The 13257-nt window shown below is 38.1% G+C and overlaps 1 protein-coding gene across 2 annotated transcripts in view; it reads right to left on the bottom strand.

The window, feature by feature from the left end:
- EMCN (endomucin) overlaps window positions 1–13019 on the bottom strand; it is a 102846-nt gene extending 89827 nt beyond the window's left edge. The window contains exon 1 of one of the 2 annotated variants that reach the window (XM_043571719.1): window positions 12814–13019. In XM_043571719.1, coding sequence (XP_043427654.1) covers window positions 12814–12880 — 67 coding nt within the window. In that variant the 5' untranslated portion in view covers window positions 12881–13019. The remainder of the gene's footprint in view (window positions 1–12813) is intronic. The other variant, XM_043571718.1, reaches the window with a different exon arrangement.
- Window positions 13020–13257: the final 238 nt, after the last annotated feature.

Genomic DNA, 13257 nt, shown 5'->3' with positions numbered 1-13257 from the left:
GTTTATGTTCACCAAATAAATTGTTAAGAGACGGTGGGAAACAAAAATAGTGTAGAATTTTAATCACATTTTATGATTTGTAGCTTCTAAATTCTTTAAATCATTTTCTAAGTTTTATGCTTTCTTAAGTCTATGAAAAAAAGAGAGTATTCATCAGCACTAAGTTAATTATGTATAACCATACTTCAATAAAAACATTCTTATTTATGAAAAATGAAAAAAATGGTGACTGGAATATGTCTTTAAAATTCTTAGATGGAGTTAGCAAGCCTAGTCAATTACAGGAAATTGCCCCAGAACCCTGTTCTTTCCAAATCCACTGAACCACCACAAACATGGAATAAGTTTGCAAATTATCCACTTAATGCTTATTTGAAATCCTACAAATTTTATGAAATAGGTGAAGGAATTAACCCCAATACCCACAGTGGTTGTACAGAGAAGTGAATGAGAGACCCAGGAAGGGTACAAGTATCCATATGTTTATAAGAGAGAGAACATTCCATAATTCAAAGGGGCATGTATTACTGAGGGTTTTCTTTTAAATGGCTATTTATTTTTGAGAGAGAGATCATGCAGAAGGGGAGGGGCAGAGAGAGAGAGAGAGAGGAACAGAAGATCCAAAGCAGGTTCTGTGCTGACAGCAGACAGCCCAATGCAGGGCGCGAATCCACAAACCGCGAGATCATGACCTGAGCTGACGTCAGGCACTTATCCAGCTGAGCCACCCAGGCGCCCCATTACTTAGATTTAAATGAATGCTGCCATGAGGAATATGAGGCCCAGAGTTGCCAGAAAACCTGAAAATAAGATCATCAATGTCCTTCTTTGTTGCTGTTTTGTGAAATTTTCTTATTTTTAAATATTTTCCTGTAGTCATAGAACACTTTGGGGCCAAACGATACACATGTGCAGGTTATGTCAGTGGATGCCAGTTTGTGAGCCCAGGAAGAGAGCTTATTGAATTCCTCCTGTCACATATCCCAGTGTGTTAAGTCATGGCAGGTAATAAGCCAGCTGACAAATTTCACCTTGTTATTTTCTAATACTACCAGTTTCCCTGCATGGCTATTGTAGATTCATAACATCACAGCTTCTCAATCTCTTTTTAAGCTTACAAGGTATCTGTTAACATTGGCCCTTGAACTCGCCATACCTTCTCAGACTCCTCTGGCTCCAGCACCTCTCCAGGAACCAAAATATTTGTGTTTGGATTATTGAACACATTCGGACACCACCTGAAACTTTGACGAGAAGGCCGTAGCTGTGTCTCTAACCAAACTATTATTCAAGGGGGTTCCTCTTGAGCAGCGACAGGACAGAGACCCAAGGTCTTGCAGTGTTGATGAAAACAGGAAGGAGATTAATAGTAGAATGGAAAGCAATCAATAGGAACTCATAATGAGTAGGGAATCTCCTTACAATGGATGGATAAAAAACCTGGAATTTAAACCTATGCACCTATGGAGATTTCAGTGGTTCAAATCCAGTTTGCCTTGGCCAAATCTAATTTCTATTATACTAAACTAGTACAAGGAAAAAAAACCACAAAAACACAAAACACACACACACACAAAATGAAAAACAAATCCCCAAAAACAAAAAAACTAAAAATCGCTCTGAATTCATACTAAGTCTCCCTCTGAAAGCACTAGATCCTAGCACCTTTTTTTCAAGGTTAACACCTCTGGGAATCTTGTGGGTCTGAGGGGCAATAAAAAGAGTTCAGATGATTGCTCAGGAAATTGAAATCTAGTCCAGGATTTCTCAGAACGTAAGTCCGTGTGCCAGCGTATACAAATTATCCATAGTAATTGCTGAAGCAGAGTTGTCTGGATTTTACTGGAAGCACTGGGGATGGGCCCTAGGAAAATCTATTTTTCACAGATAACTTAAGTGATTCTTATGAGTAATAAATGTTAAAACCTACTGATCTGAATTACAGTGTGTGTGTCCTTGGGCTTTTCTCCTCTGACAGCGAACCCAGTAACGCCAGCCTGCACAATCACCCAGGCAACGGCAAGAATTAAATGAGATAATTGATCCATAAAGTGCTTTGTAAAATGTGTAGCATGTTGCAAATGAAATGGATGGAAGAATGAAGGACTAGCAGGAGATATAATGATAAGAAGAAAGAACCCTATTGCATATCAGGTCCAGAAGAGTGGCTGGAAGGCCACTGGGGAGTGCTCCTCCCAAATTATCAGAGCTTTTGTTACATATCTTTCTTCCTCCCCTTCTTATTCTTCATATTTCCCCCATCCCAACCCTCTCAGAGAGGCTTTCTCTCTTTCTCCCAGCCTCCAGCACCTTCTCGACTCTTTTAACCTCATCTTTACTCTCAATCTTTTTCTGGATGTCAGTGAATTTATCTTTCTCTCTCTCTTTCTCTCTCTGTTCTTCTATCCCTCCCACCATCACATGTGTCCAAATTATATACAAATAAGACCACAGGGCAAATGGGAAAAAAACTGTCTTTCGTGGGTGTGTCCTCTGAGACATGTGTCTCATGGCAGAGAAATGACCCTTTACCTGTGAAGTAGATACTTTCCTACAGCCCTGTCTGAAAATTCCCAAAGGAAACAACATGAGGAAATAGAATTGAAATCTTGATCCAAAATGAACACATCTAGAAATAACAGGATGAAAGTGAAGCAAGATAACTTGAGTCAAAATACACAGAAATTGCTTGTTACAGATCACACAATGATAGATCTGGAAGAAAACTTGAATATGATTTCGTAGGACTGTACTCATATTGTTGATTGGGAAATTAAAGACTCGAGAGGCTAAAACATTTGCTTGGCCCAGCCACACAGCAGGCTTGTGGCCCCTGGTAACTAACACCGAGGGCCTCTTGGCTTCAAGACCAACCAGTACACTTCACCTTTGCACAGTGCCAGCTTGTGACATTAGTCGGAACTCAGTGCAAAAAAAGTTGTTCTATTGCCGGATATATACATACAGCTAAAGCAGACTTTATTTTGTGTAACCTACTGGGAAATGGTATGTACATTGTAGGTAGTTTGTGTCTTTAGTTGACAAAGTAAAAACCGGTTAATTGCCTGTCAACTGCCCGAGGGGAATTTTATTATTTACTGATCAACGAAAATGTTAAAACCTGGGAATAACTGAATTATTTAATGCCTTTGCTTCTGGACAAGATTAGAATAAAGTTATTAACTCAACACACGGAATGAAGGCCTCAGAGTTGGAGAGGTAAAGTCTGTAATCAATGCATCTCTACAGTTGAACTTCCACAATTTTACATTTTAGCGGGAATGAGGACTAGTGAGATCTAAGTGTTTCAGAATTACCCAATGAATTGTAGGATACCTTTTTTTTTTTTCTTCTGAGCGAGACACAGGAATGATTCAACACTTGCGTTCTGATAATCATACCACTCCTATGCGATTTGAACAGTTAATGTAAACCAGAGGTGGGCATTTTCTGCTATTTATACAGCAATAGGACTGCAGGTCAATTTCATAAAGCAAACTAAATCAGTTCAGCTGACCAAAATGACACTCACAACTTCTCCACTACGCAGGCCAAGGATAAAAATAAATATTGTCCTCAAGTCACTGAAAACAAATCCAGGCATGTTTTGTATATTTTCAACTCTGGCTTTTTTCAACTCAGCTGACTTTTGAAGAAATACAGTTTTCCAAATTGAAGCATGAGCTAGTGATCACCACCTATGTGTCCAAAGATAGGTCCTGGGGGGAAAAAAGATCAATTCGATATTGTCTTCGTTCTCAAGAGATTTACATTCAGTTAGGTTACAATGGACCCTAATCAAAGGATTTTAAATGGCTGGCAGGATTGCCATTTTTCTTTCTTCTAACTTTGCAAATCCTGGGAGTTGTCAACTTTGGTTAATATAAAACTGGTCCCCAACAAATGAGGCTGTCAGAAAAAGATAAAAAGAAAAATAACAAAAAGCTTATGGATTCATAAAAAAAAAATAAAAGAAAAAAAAGAAAAAGAAAAGCTTACGGATTCACATCATTTCATTATCTTAATCCCAATAATGCAATTGCTGTTAATTTTGTGTATTTAAAATGGAGGATCTCGTTTTCAAAAACTGGGTCCACAGGGAGAGATACTTGAGAGATGTTTCATTGTTGGAGAGAGTTGTCACCATGGCCACGAGCTGACGAATGCAGGAGTGACCTCTCTTCCCTAGAGACAGCGTCCCAGAGCTCGCCGTTTATGTCCTCACGCTTGCCAAATGCTCTCGGAGGACGATTTCACAGTTCATACCACAAAAAATAATTTCTTTCCCCATTTGAGCTAAAAATAAATTCAATGCCTGATACAAATGGTTCTGTGTTTCATGTGTGTGGTTTTTATAACTCAAACAGTAGTTCAACACATGGCTACTTGAATGTGTAGCAGCCGTAGAAAAATATATAAAGGTATTTCTTCCTTTCTTTATTTTGAGAGAAAGTATGCACATGTGTATGAGCAGGGGAGGGGCAAAGAGAATGGGAGACAGAGAATCCCAAGCAGGCTCTGTGCTGTCAGCGCAAAGCCTGATGGCTGGGCTCCAACCCACGAACAGTGAGATCATAACCTGAGCCGACATCAAGAGTTCAAAACTTAACTGACTGAGGCACCCAGCGCCCCAACATATAAAAGTATTGTAGCTCAAAATGCAATCGTGGAGTGCCAGTCAGTAAGGACAAATTCCCAAATGTATGAAATGCCCTCCTACTTATTCCTTGATACTGTGAGTTAAATGTTAGTTTGCATATTAATAACCAATATTTAAATAGTAAGCTATGAGTTCCAGAGCACTTCAAATAGGTTTTCTGATTTTCATGTAACACTAATACTGTGTCAGCAAATATCATTTTTCTCATATTCAGATGAAGAAACTGAGGCTAAGAAGTATTTAATGTCTTGGTTAATTTCAGCATACTAAGAAGCTAGACCCAAACTTGGTTCTCACGTTAAAATCAAGGTGTCTTCCCCTCACGTATCCACCTCTCAGATTAAGCAGTGCTCAATACCTTAAGGAAGGTGAGACTATGTAAGGAGGTTGACAATTCTCAGGCTACAAAGTTAGCATCTTCATTAAAAACAAACACATTTTGGGGCACCTGGGTAGTTCAGTCGGTGAAGCATCCGTCTTCGGCTCAGGTCATGATCTCACGGTTTGAGGGTTCCACTCCCGTGTAGGGGTCTGTGCTGACAGCTCAGAGCCCGGAGCCTGCTTCAGATTCTGTGTCTCCCTCTCTCTCTCTCCCCATCTCCCACTCACGCTCTGTCTGTCTCTCTCAGAAATAAATAAACATCAAAAAAATTAAAACAAACAAAAAAACACAAACATATTTTTACTTATTAGTTTGAGTGGTTAGTTTATACAGTGAGTTAAATAACTTACAAATCTGAAAGACATTCTAGAGAATACGATCTGCACATATCAAATTGTGCCTACATGTATGGTGATTAAAAACATGGCAATCATCTTTCTAGCATCTCACATCAATTCTTCAGTGAAAACTTTCACGCACTGGTTTTTCACTTTGTGAGAATTAACATCATAATTATTTAAATATTTGCTGAGTTTGCATTAGAATCGATTTGGAAATAAGGCAGTTTGTCTAAGGAATGGGATATAATAAACTAGAGAACTCTGAGTCCCTAAACTCGGCAAACCTTACAGAGTTCTCACATGCAGGGCACTATTGAGGGTGTTTTCTTTGTGTGCATGCCTTCACGTGATCCCCCTAATACTCCCGTGAGGTAGGGACTGTGCTGGTCCCATTGCACAGCTGGGAAAGCTGAAGGTTACATAACTTGCCCAAGTTCACACAGATAGTAAGTGGCAGAGCTGGAATTTGAACCCAGACAGTCTGGCTCCAAAAGAATTATAAATGTGACACTAAGTGATTAATTCACTGTTAGTTATTTCCTTAGCTTCTTTCCTTCTCCAAGTCTCGTATTAGCTGCACTGACATTTATATTGCAGACAACCACGTTGTTTTTTCCCAACTAACTTAACAATCTGTAGGTAGGCAAATGCCTACACCTCTTTTCAATGCATCCCCTTAGTAATTAATTGAATCCAGCACAGCAAGAGGATCATTATCACTAAGTGGAAACTCATTCATGGCACTTAGTTTGTGGTTTTTAAGGTGTGGAAGATGCTATGAGAGGCAGCAGTGGCTTCTGAATTACCCAAGTGGTAAAGTCTCTATGCTTTCTCTTTTCCATTAGAAAAATTCAACGTCTTGCAATTTCACCATGCTGGAAGGCAACAAGCTACAAGGAAGATTTTGAAGAACTTCCTCTTGTTTGATTTTAAACCACATTGCTCTAGTATAACTTTATAGTCCCTCAAGCCTCATTTCCTAATCAGTAAAATGGGAATAATAAAGTTGGCCTTAAAATGTTGTGATGGAAGTAATCTGTGTAAAATGTCTGGCTTAATAAATGGTAGATGTCAGTAGATGTTGTGATGACACTCATATGGGTTAAATTGGACCAGATCCAACTATGTCAGGGTTTTGACACAACTAATTTGTGTTTAAGACAGAATATGACTGAACAGACAGATTTAAAAAGCAGTTCATATTTTAGATGAGCAGTGCACCAAGAATAAAATCAATGACTTCAACATTTCTGGCTACCAACCTTACAATATAATTCATTCCTGAATCTATACAAACAGGCAAATGATTGCCTTAGAAAAGGACCTGCTTAGAATATCGTTTAACATATTCAACAAAAGATCGATAAAGCTTTTTCTTGCTTTTTTTTTTTAAGTGAAGAGGAAGAAAGGTGGTGAATAATGATTGGAGTATCAGAGAAACTGTAACAAGTCTACATCTCGATATATTCTTATCATTCACACTAAAATGAGCCCATCAAGAGAAATAATTAATCCTGATTTCACTGGAAAACAGAGCCCAAGACGAAGCAGAGTGTGCAAACTCTCTGTGTGCAGTTTGTAAAGGAAAGTGAAGTCAGGGAAAGGAATAGAGGACTAAAGCAGTGAAACAGAGCAGGAACAGAAGAGGAAAGCATTTATTCACTGGCTCCATTTCCCCTTTCGGCAGGCGTTGTCTCATAGAGGGGCTACTGCTCCTGCTCTTACAGCTCAGATGCCCAACAGTGCCATGTGAGGTTCTGCCAGGGACACTGTCTCAGTATCAGAGTGACACAGACAAGAAAGCAAAAGATATACATTCACGTGAAGCAAGGCGCAGTCAGGCTACACATGTGCCTGGCAGGTTGCCATAGCGATGGCTGGAGTAAACACAGCCAGAGAAGATAGAGGGAAAGACACAACAGGGGTCTAATGCTTGTACAGTAGCTGCCTCTATTTAGACACTAGTTATGATTATCTCTGCTGATATTTCTACAAGACATAAAGCTTGTATTCAAGTTTAGAAAACTGTTTTTTTCTTTTCTTTTCCTTGTTTAAAACAATTTTTCCTATGGTTGTTCCAAATTTGGGAACCATACAGCGGCCTTTCTAGATGTAACTGCCATCACTAATGGTTTTCATGTCGATGCTGGTGTTGTGTCTGCAACAGTACAAAAGGGATCTTGTCTGCTAACTAAAAGAGTTTCTTCTAACACCCAACAGGAATTATTATCCTATCCTATAATGACCCACAGGAATTCAGTAACGGGAAAAGAGGCACTTACTAACAGGAATTGAATGTCCCTTAGAGTACATTCCTGCTTTGACATTCACTGTTTAGAAATGTGCATCTCAAATTGTTCTCAAAAATGAAGAGGAAGTTGGAAAGTGATGACTAAAAAAAAAAAAAAAACCCAAAACATAGAAGTTACTTGAATTAGAATTATTCATAAGTTAAAATGTTTACCTGAAGCATGAAATGGAACTTCATCAATGAAAAGGAAAGGATGGGCAATGATCCAGTAAAATACAAGCTTTCTGAAAATCCCAAAGGGGCATCATTTTTTCCCTCAATTATTTGAATAATTACAATTAGCAAGATAAAATTGCCAGAGAATTTACTGGTGACTACTGTTATGAATCTCTTGAAAGCAGAAATTCTAGACTGATCACTTCTACTTTTAGGTAGAAACTTCAAACAAAATGAGTAGTGGAATAAAAAAGAATGTTAAACAAATGGTGTGGGGACTGAATACTTCCCCGTTGGATCTGTTTGCCTATTGGTTCATTCTCCTTACAATAGATCACCCATTTTAGGTAAGATTTGCTGACAGTGATTAAGCTAAACAGAAGTAATCAGTAAAATGATCTGCTCTAAAGCAACTCTTATGCTATCTAAAATAACACATGAATTAACTTTCTTAAACTTCATTTTTTATGAACTTTGTTTTTTTTTTTAAAAATCCATTTTGTATTTTTAACAAGTTGCTTGAGAATAAGGTTTCTTCTTGAATATTCCTATCTATAAGAAGATATTACATAAAGTATTTTATTCCCAAAAAGGAAAAGTAGAGCCAATTCTTTTTAGATGCTCTTCCTCCCAAAGATTATAGTCAAGGCTGTTTCTTTTTCCATATTTGTTGTAAATTACTGTCACCCAGTGCTAGGTGGTCCATCTATAGCTGTCATCTTCTCTCTTGGCCAGACTTTGGGAACTGGCTTCCCTTTGATAAGAAGCCCTTTTCCCTTTTCCTTATATTTGGTGCCCACTTTCATTGCCAGGATCAAAGCAATCCATTTGTATCCATGTTATACACTATGAGTCATACATGTCCATAATCTTTCATACAAACAAGGCAGTAAACTGGTGAGTGCTTGTCATTGGAAGAAATAAAAAATGAAAACAAAACAAAACAAAAAAAGAAGGCAACTGTATCATTTATTTACATGTCATCCGGCTAACTATGTCCTTACTATATGTTTAGAACTGTTACTGGACAAACAAAATAAATATGGTAATTAAATATGGCCCCTACTTTCAAGGTGTTTATCGTCTGGAAGAGGAGATCAGATATGCCTACAAACAATTATGATAGAATTAAAACACAAGTGCCATGAGAGAGCTAGAAATATGAGCATCCAGGTGAGAAATAAATTGCTTTTCTCTGTTATGAATCTTAAAGTGGGCAGGACTAAGAACTCCTGGGATTCAAGAGTAAAGAACACTCACCGCCACCTTCAACTTCAGGGGCATTACAATTCCCTGCGGATTTTAATTTACCCTCAACGTCTCTGTTTAAATATCTTATTAGGATTTCAAACTCACCATGACCAAAATCAAATACTTCATTTTTCTCCTTAAATGGTCTCCACCTATCTTTCCCTCCCTCTGCTCCCAAACCATGTTCCTACTTCTGGTCTTCAGATAATCCTCTCTGTACATCTCATTCACTTTCTCCCTCATTGCCAGTCAAGAATATGTCAAATCACAAACTTTCTACTCCCTTTAGGCTCTTCCCCAAATCTTTTTTTTTTTCACTTTATTGACATATTTTTAGACTGGCAATAACATTTGCACTATTTTCTTTAGCTTTCGCCTCTCCTGACTGCAGTAGTCTAATTTATATCCTGCTGACAGATTCATCTTCCCAACGTATAGCCCAATCATATAATTTCCACACTGAAACACATTTAGAGGCTCTAAATGAATTAACTATTCAGTATTAACTATTGACTGATAACTAGCCAATATTTTTCATCCTGGTAGCCACATATCTTGAGACTCTATTTCCAATCTTATTTTCTAAAACTTAACCTACATCCAATGTGTGATTTCCTTACATTTCTACACTAGAATATACTGATGTTTTCATGTTCCTACTCAAGAAATTCCATCGGTCTGGAATGTCCTGTTTTTCAAATTTCAAAGTTCATCATAATTTCCACTTTTATATGAAGTCTTTTCTGATGCCCTTACACCCCAAACTAAGCTCCCTATCATTCTTTATTCACCACTTAAGACTTACAATATAGTCAAACTTCTTATTCCTTACCTCCTCTTCTCTTCCCCATTTCAAGGGCCATGGCTGAGTCTTAAGTATTCTCTATAAATCTATAGCATTTAGTATAATGCCTGTCTTACAGTGTGTTCAATCCATTTTTTCCATGAAACTGAATATTCGATCAGTATCAAATGAATCTCTCCAAGCAATTAAATTCTTCTTCAGATACCAATAAAATGATGTTTGTTCCCATTTTCAAATGCTTGAAACATTTTCATCTTTCCTAAATTAATGTAAACTCCAAAAAGCAAATGGCGCTTGAAGAGTAACTTGTTTCCAGGCCCTCTTCATTTCATTTCTTTCAGTCTTGACAGGAAAAGGCTCACAGATCTAGGCTTAAAAGCCAAAGGGGTTTAAAAGCCACAGGAGGGGTCTGTTCCGTTTTAAATACAATTTAGAAAACCTTGGGAAAGAATGACAGTTCCTTTTCAGGAACTTCACGTACATATTTCAACAGAACAGCTTTCCAAATTGGAGAATGTAAAATGTTATACCACCAACCAAGTAATAGAAAGTCACTCACTGCTGTGTAGAAAGATTCACTTGATTTTCACAATGAGCACAAAAGACTATATTGTATTTATTTAAATCTGGGACTGACAAAAATGTCAGAAGGAAAAAGAAAAGTAGTCAATTTCTCTAAAAGATCATTATTTAGAAATAAATTACTATGCAAAAAAGCATGGATCTTCTTGACAACTTGTGAATTTAAGGCAGATGAAATGCCTCCCTCCTCACCCCTAATAATCAATTCTGCTGATGAAATATGTTAAGCATTCTAAGTTTGGGGAATGTACAAAGCTTTGAAATCAATGTGTTTCCGGTACAGGGGGTTAGGGAAAGAACTTAATAAATCAGCTTAGGAAATGCTTCATTTCCTGCGGCATATCTGGGGACGGAAACAGAACAGGCAGAGCCAGGTGCAACAAAATCATACAACCTGGTGGAAAACCTCTTCCAGTTCCTTCTGGGCACCACTTGGATGGGCAATTTATGCTCATGAGCTAAAGTTTCCTTTTTTAAGAAAAATGGAGTAGATTTTACAGACACTTTCCTTAACAAATAGGCTTGTTGGCAGAAGTTGAAGGAGATAGTCATTATGTAATCATTATATCTGCTTAAATAAGAAAGTACCTTACTTGGGTTAATAGTTCACTAGAAAGAAGACACCATTAACAGGTTGTGCTCACTACTGGTGAGTTAAAAGAAGTTGGTATTTTCCCCAAATGATCATAAACAGAAAATCTGCCAGGTCATCTCTGGGTTATCCTGTACCTTTCCATCTTTCTTACGGCCAGGTTTTGCAGGCTGATTCTTGATTTGACACTACTGAATTCTTGAACTGATACCATTCCATTTTGCTTTCAGAAAGACATGTAATCCATTCAGAGTTTAACAATGCCGGGAAATTAGTGTACTTACAGACCCGGGGTAGGGGGCAGCTTCACCCAGACTTTCAAATTTATATTGACCTGACCCGTGTTTGTAAGCAGTGTTTTTCATGGCATTGGGATTCCTACCAATCTTTCCCATGCATACTGAAGAGTTACTTAAAAGCTCATATACTGATTTCTGTGGCCTCTCATAAATACTCTTTATTTTAAAACTCAGATTCTTGGTAACTCTTCTAAGTTAGGTTTTCTGGCCTTGATACCTGCTGCAACTTGACTCTGGAAACGCCAAGATGCATGGTAAGCCATCATAGGTGATTTTGAAGTGTTTGGGAATGAGTCCTAAATTTATGTATGTATTTTGAGAAATTAATGATAAATATTATTGAAGCAGTGTATATAATTTTTCCTACATTATTACTCTATGTTAGAATTTTTGTAGGCAACAAACTTTTGAAAAGAGCACATGAAAAAATAAAATTAGAACTGATATTTTTCCAGGGCCCCTCAGAATCAATATTTCCCAACTGTGCTCTTTTATGATAGCTTGTACTTTGGTTTTCATGCTTATTAAATCTGTCGTGTATTAGAATTACATATTTATTTTTCCCCACACTACATTTACCACTGTTGGTAAGGACAATGGCTTAATCATTCATGTATTTCTTGCACTGATGACTACATGGTAAGATCCTAATAAATATTGATTAAATTTAATTGCGTACAGTGAATCCCTCAGAAAGGGTTAAAGATAAATGTTAATAATCTCTTGCAACTGGTCATTAATATAGTCAAGACTTATATTGATTCACATATAGCCTTTGGTTGAGTCTCTGAAACTGCCTTCAATGGGTAAGATTTTTGAGATGATGAGCCAAATGTTGTGTGTATATGTGTGGATTTATGCTGGTTTCTGGAGCAAATAAATGTTGTTCACTTTTATCAAAATGACTTTCCTCTTTACTTCCCCTACCACCTCAAGATACTGCTATTCATTTTCCTAGGCAGCTTTATCCAACCTCGCAATTTATCAGAGCCAAAAGATAGTGGCCACGCATATAGGCCAGCATCTGCAACGCAATGTTTCTGACTACAGCCTTTCACCCATACTTGACAATCGTTATTTCCAGACTTAACACCTGAAAGGAGCACAGTGGTGAGAAATAGTACATTTTTAACCAGTATTTTATTCCCAGGTTTTTATTTTCAAAACATGCTATTGTGTATTCTCTGTACCTTTACGATCCCATCAAATACGCTGCAAGGCCACCGCACCAGCAAACATTTCCTTTCAGTGAAAACAAACATTCTCTCCGTGGAGCCTTCTCAATGCATTCCCAGTCAACATCCACACACTGGACACAGCAAATGAATTGCTGCAGCCACGTTTCAGGGCAAGATCCCTGAGGGTAAACTGAGACTGAGTCCCCTGCTAGTGATTTCTGATCCACACCATCAGAGGAATAAGAGAAAATGGTACCTGTGTCCTCTTTACTGCTATAAAGACCGAACAGAAGACAAAGGATGGTCACTTGAAGGGATTTCATGGTGCCCGCGGATAGGCTCCGTGGCTCTTCTCTTCAGAGTCAGGCAGAGACAACTCCCTCCCAGCCTGGCAGGGCCTTATTAGCAAATGGAAAAGGTGTGCTGAATGTGAACAGCCACTGCCCATTCCTACTTATTTCGGGGGCTCTGATAAAGAACGGGAGGAAATACACACACTCCCTTTGGGAGTTCAGCAGAGAGGAGATTTATTGTTTCAGTCCCTTACAGGAACTTTTTTTTCTCTTCCTTTGGCAGCCACTTGTGTTTTTGTTACTACATTATTTTGTTCTTCTTCAACAAAAAGGTCAGGGCGGGTGCTGAACAGAAACAGATCTTTCTTGAGAATGGACCATACAGCATTCTAACTTTTGTTTTGAAA

This window comes from Prionailurus bengalensis, chromosome B1 (genome assembly GCF_016509475.1).
Source record: "Prionailurus bengalensis isolate Pbe53 chromosome B1, Fcat_Pben_1.1_paternal_pri, whole genome shotgun sequence".
NCBI classification, from domain to species: domain Eukaryota; kingdom Metazoa; phylum Chordata; class Mammalia; order Carnivora; family Felidae; genus Prionailurus; species Prionailurus bengalensis.
Note: the sequence above shows the minus strand (reverse complement) of the source record. Positions and strands in the feature narration are given on the sequence as shown.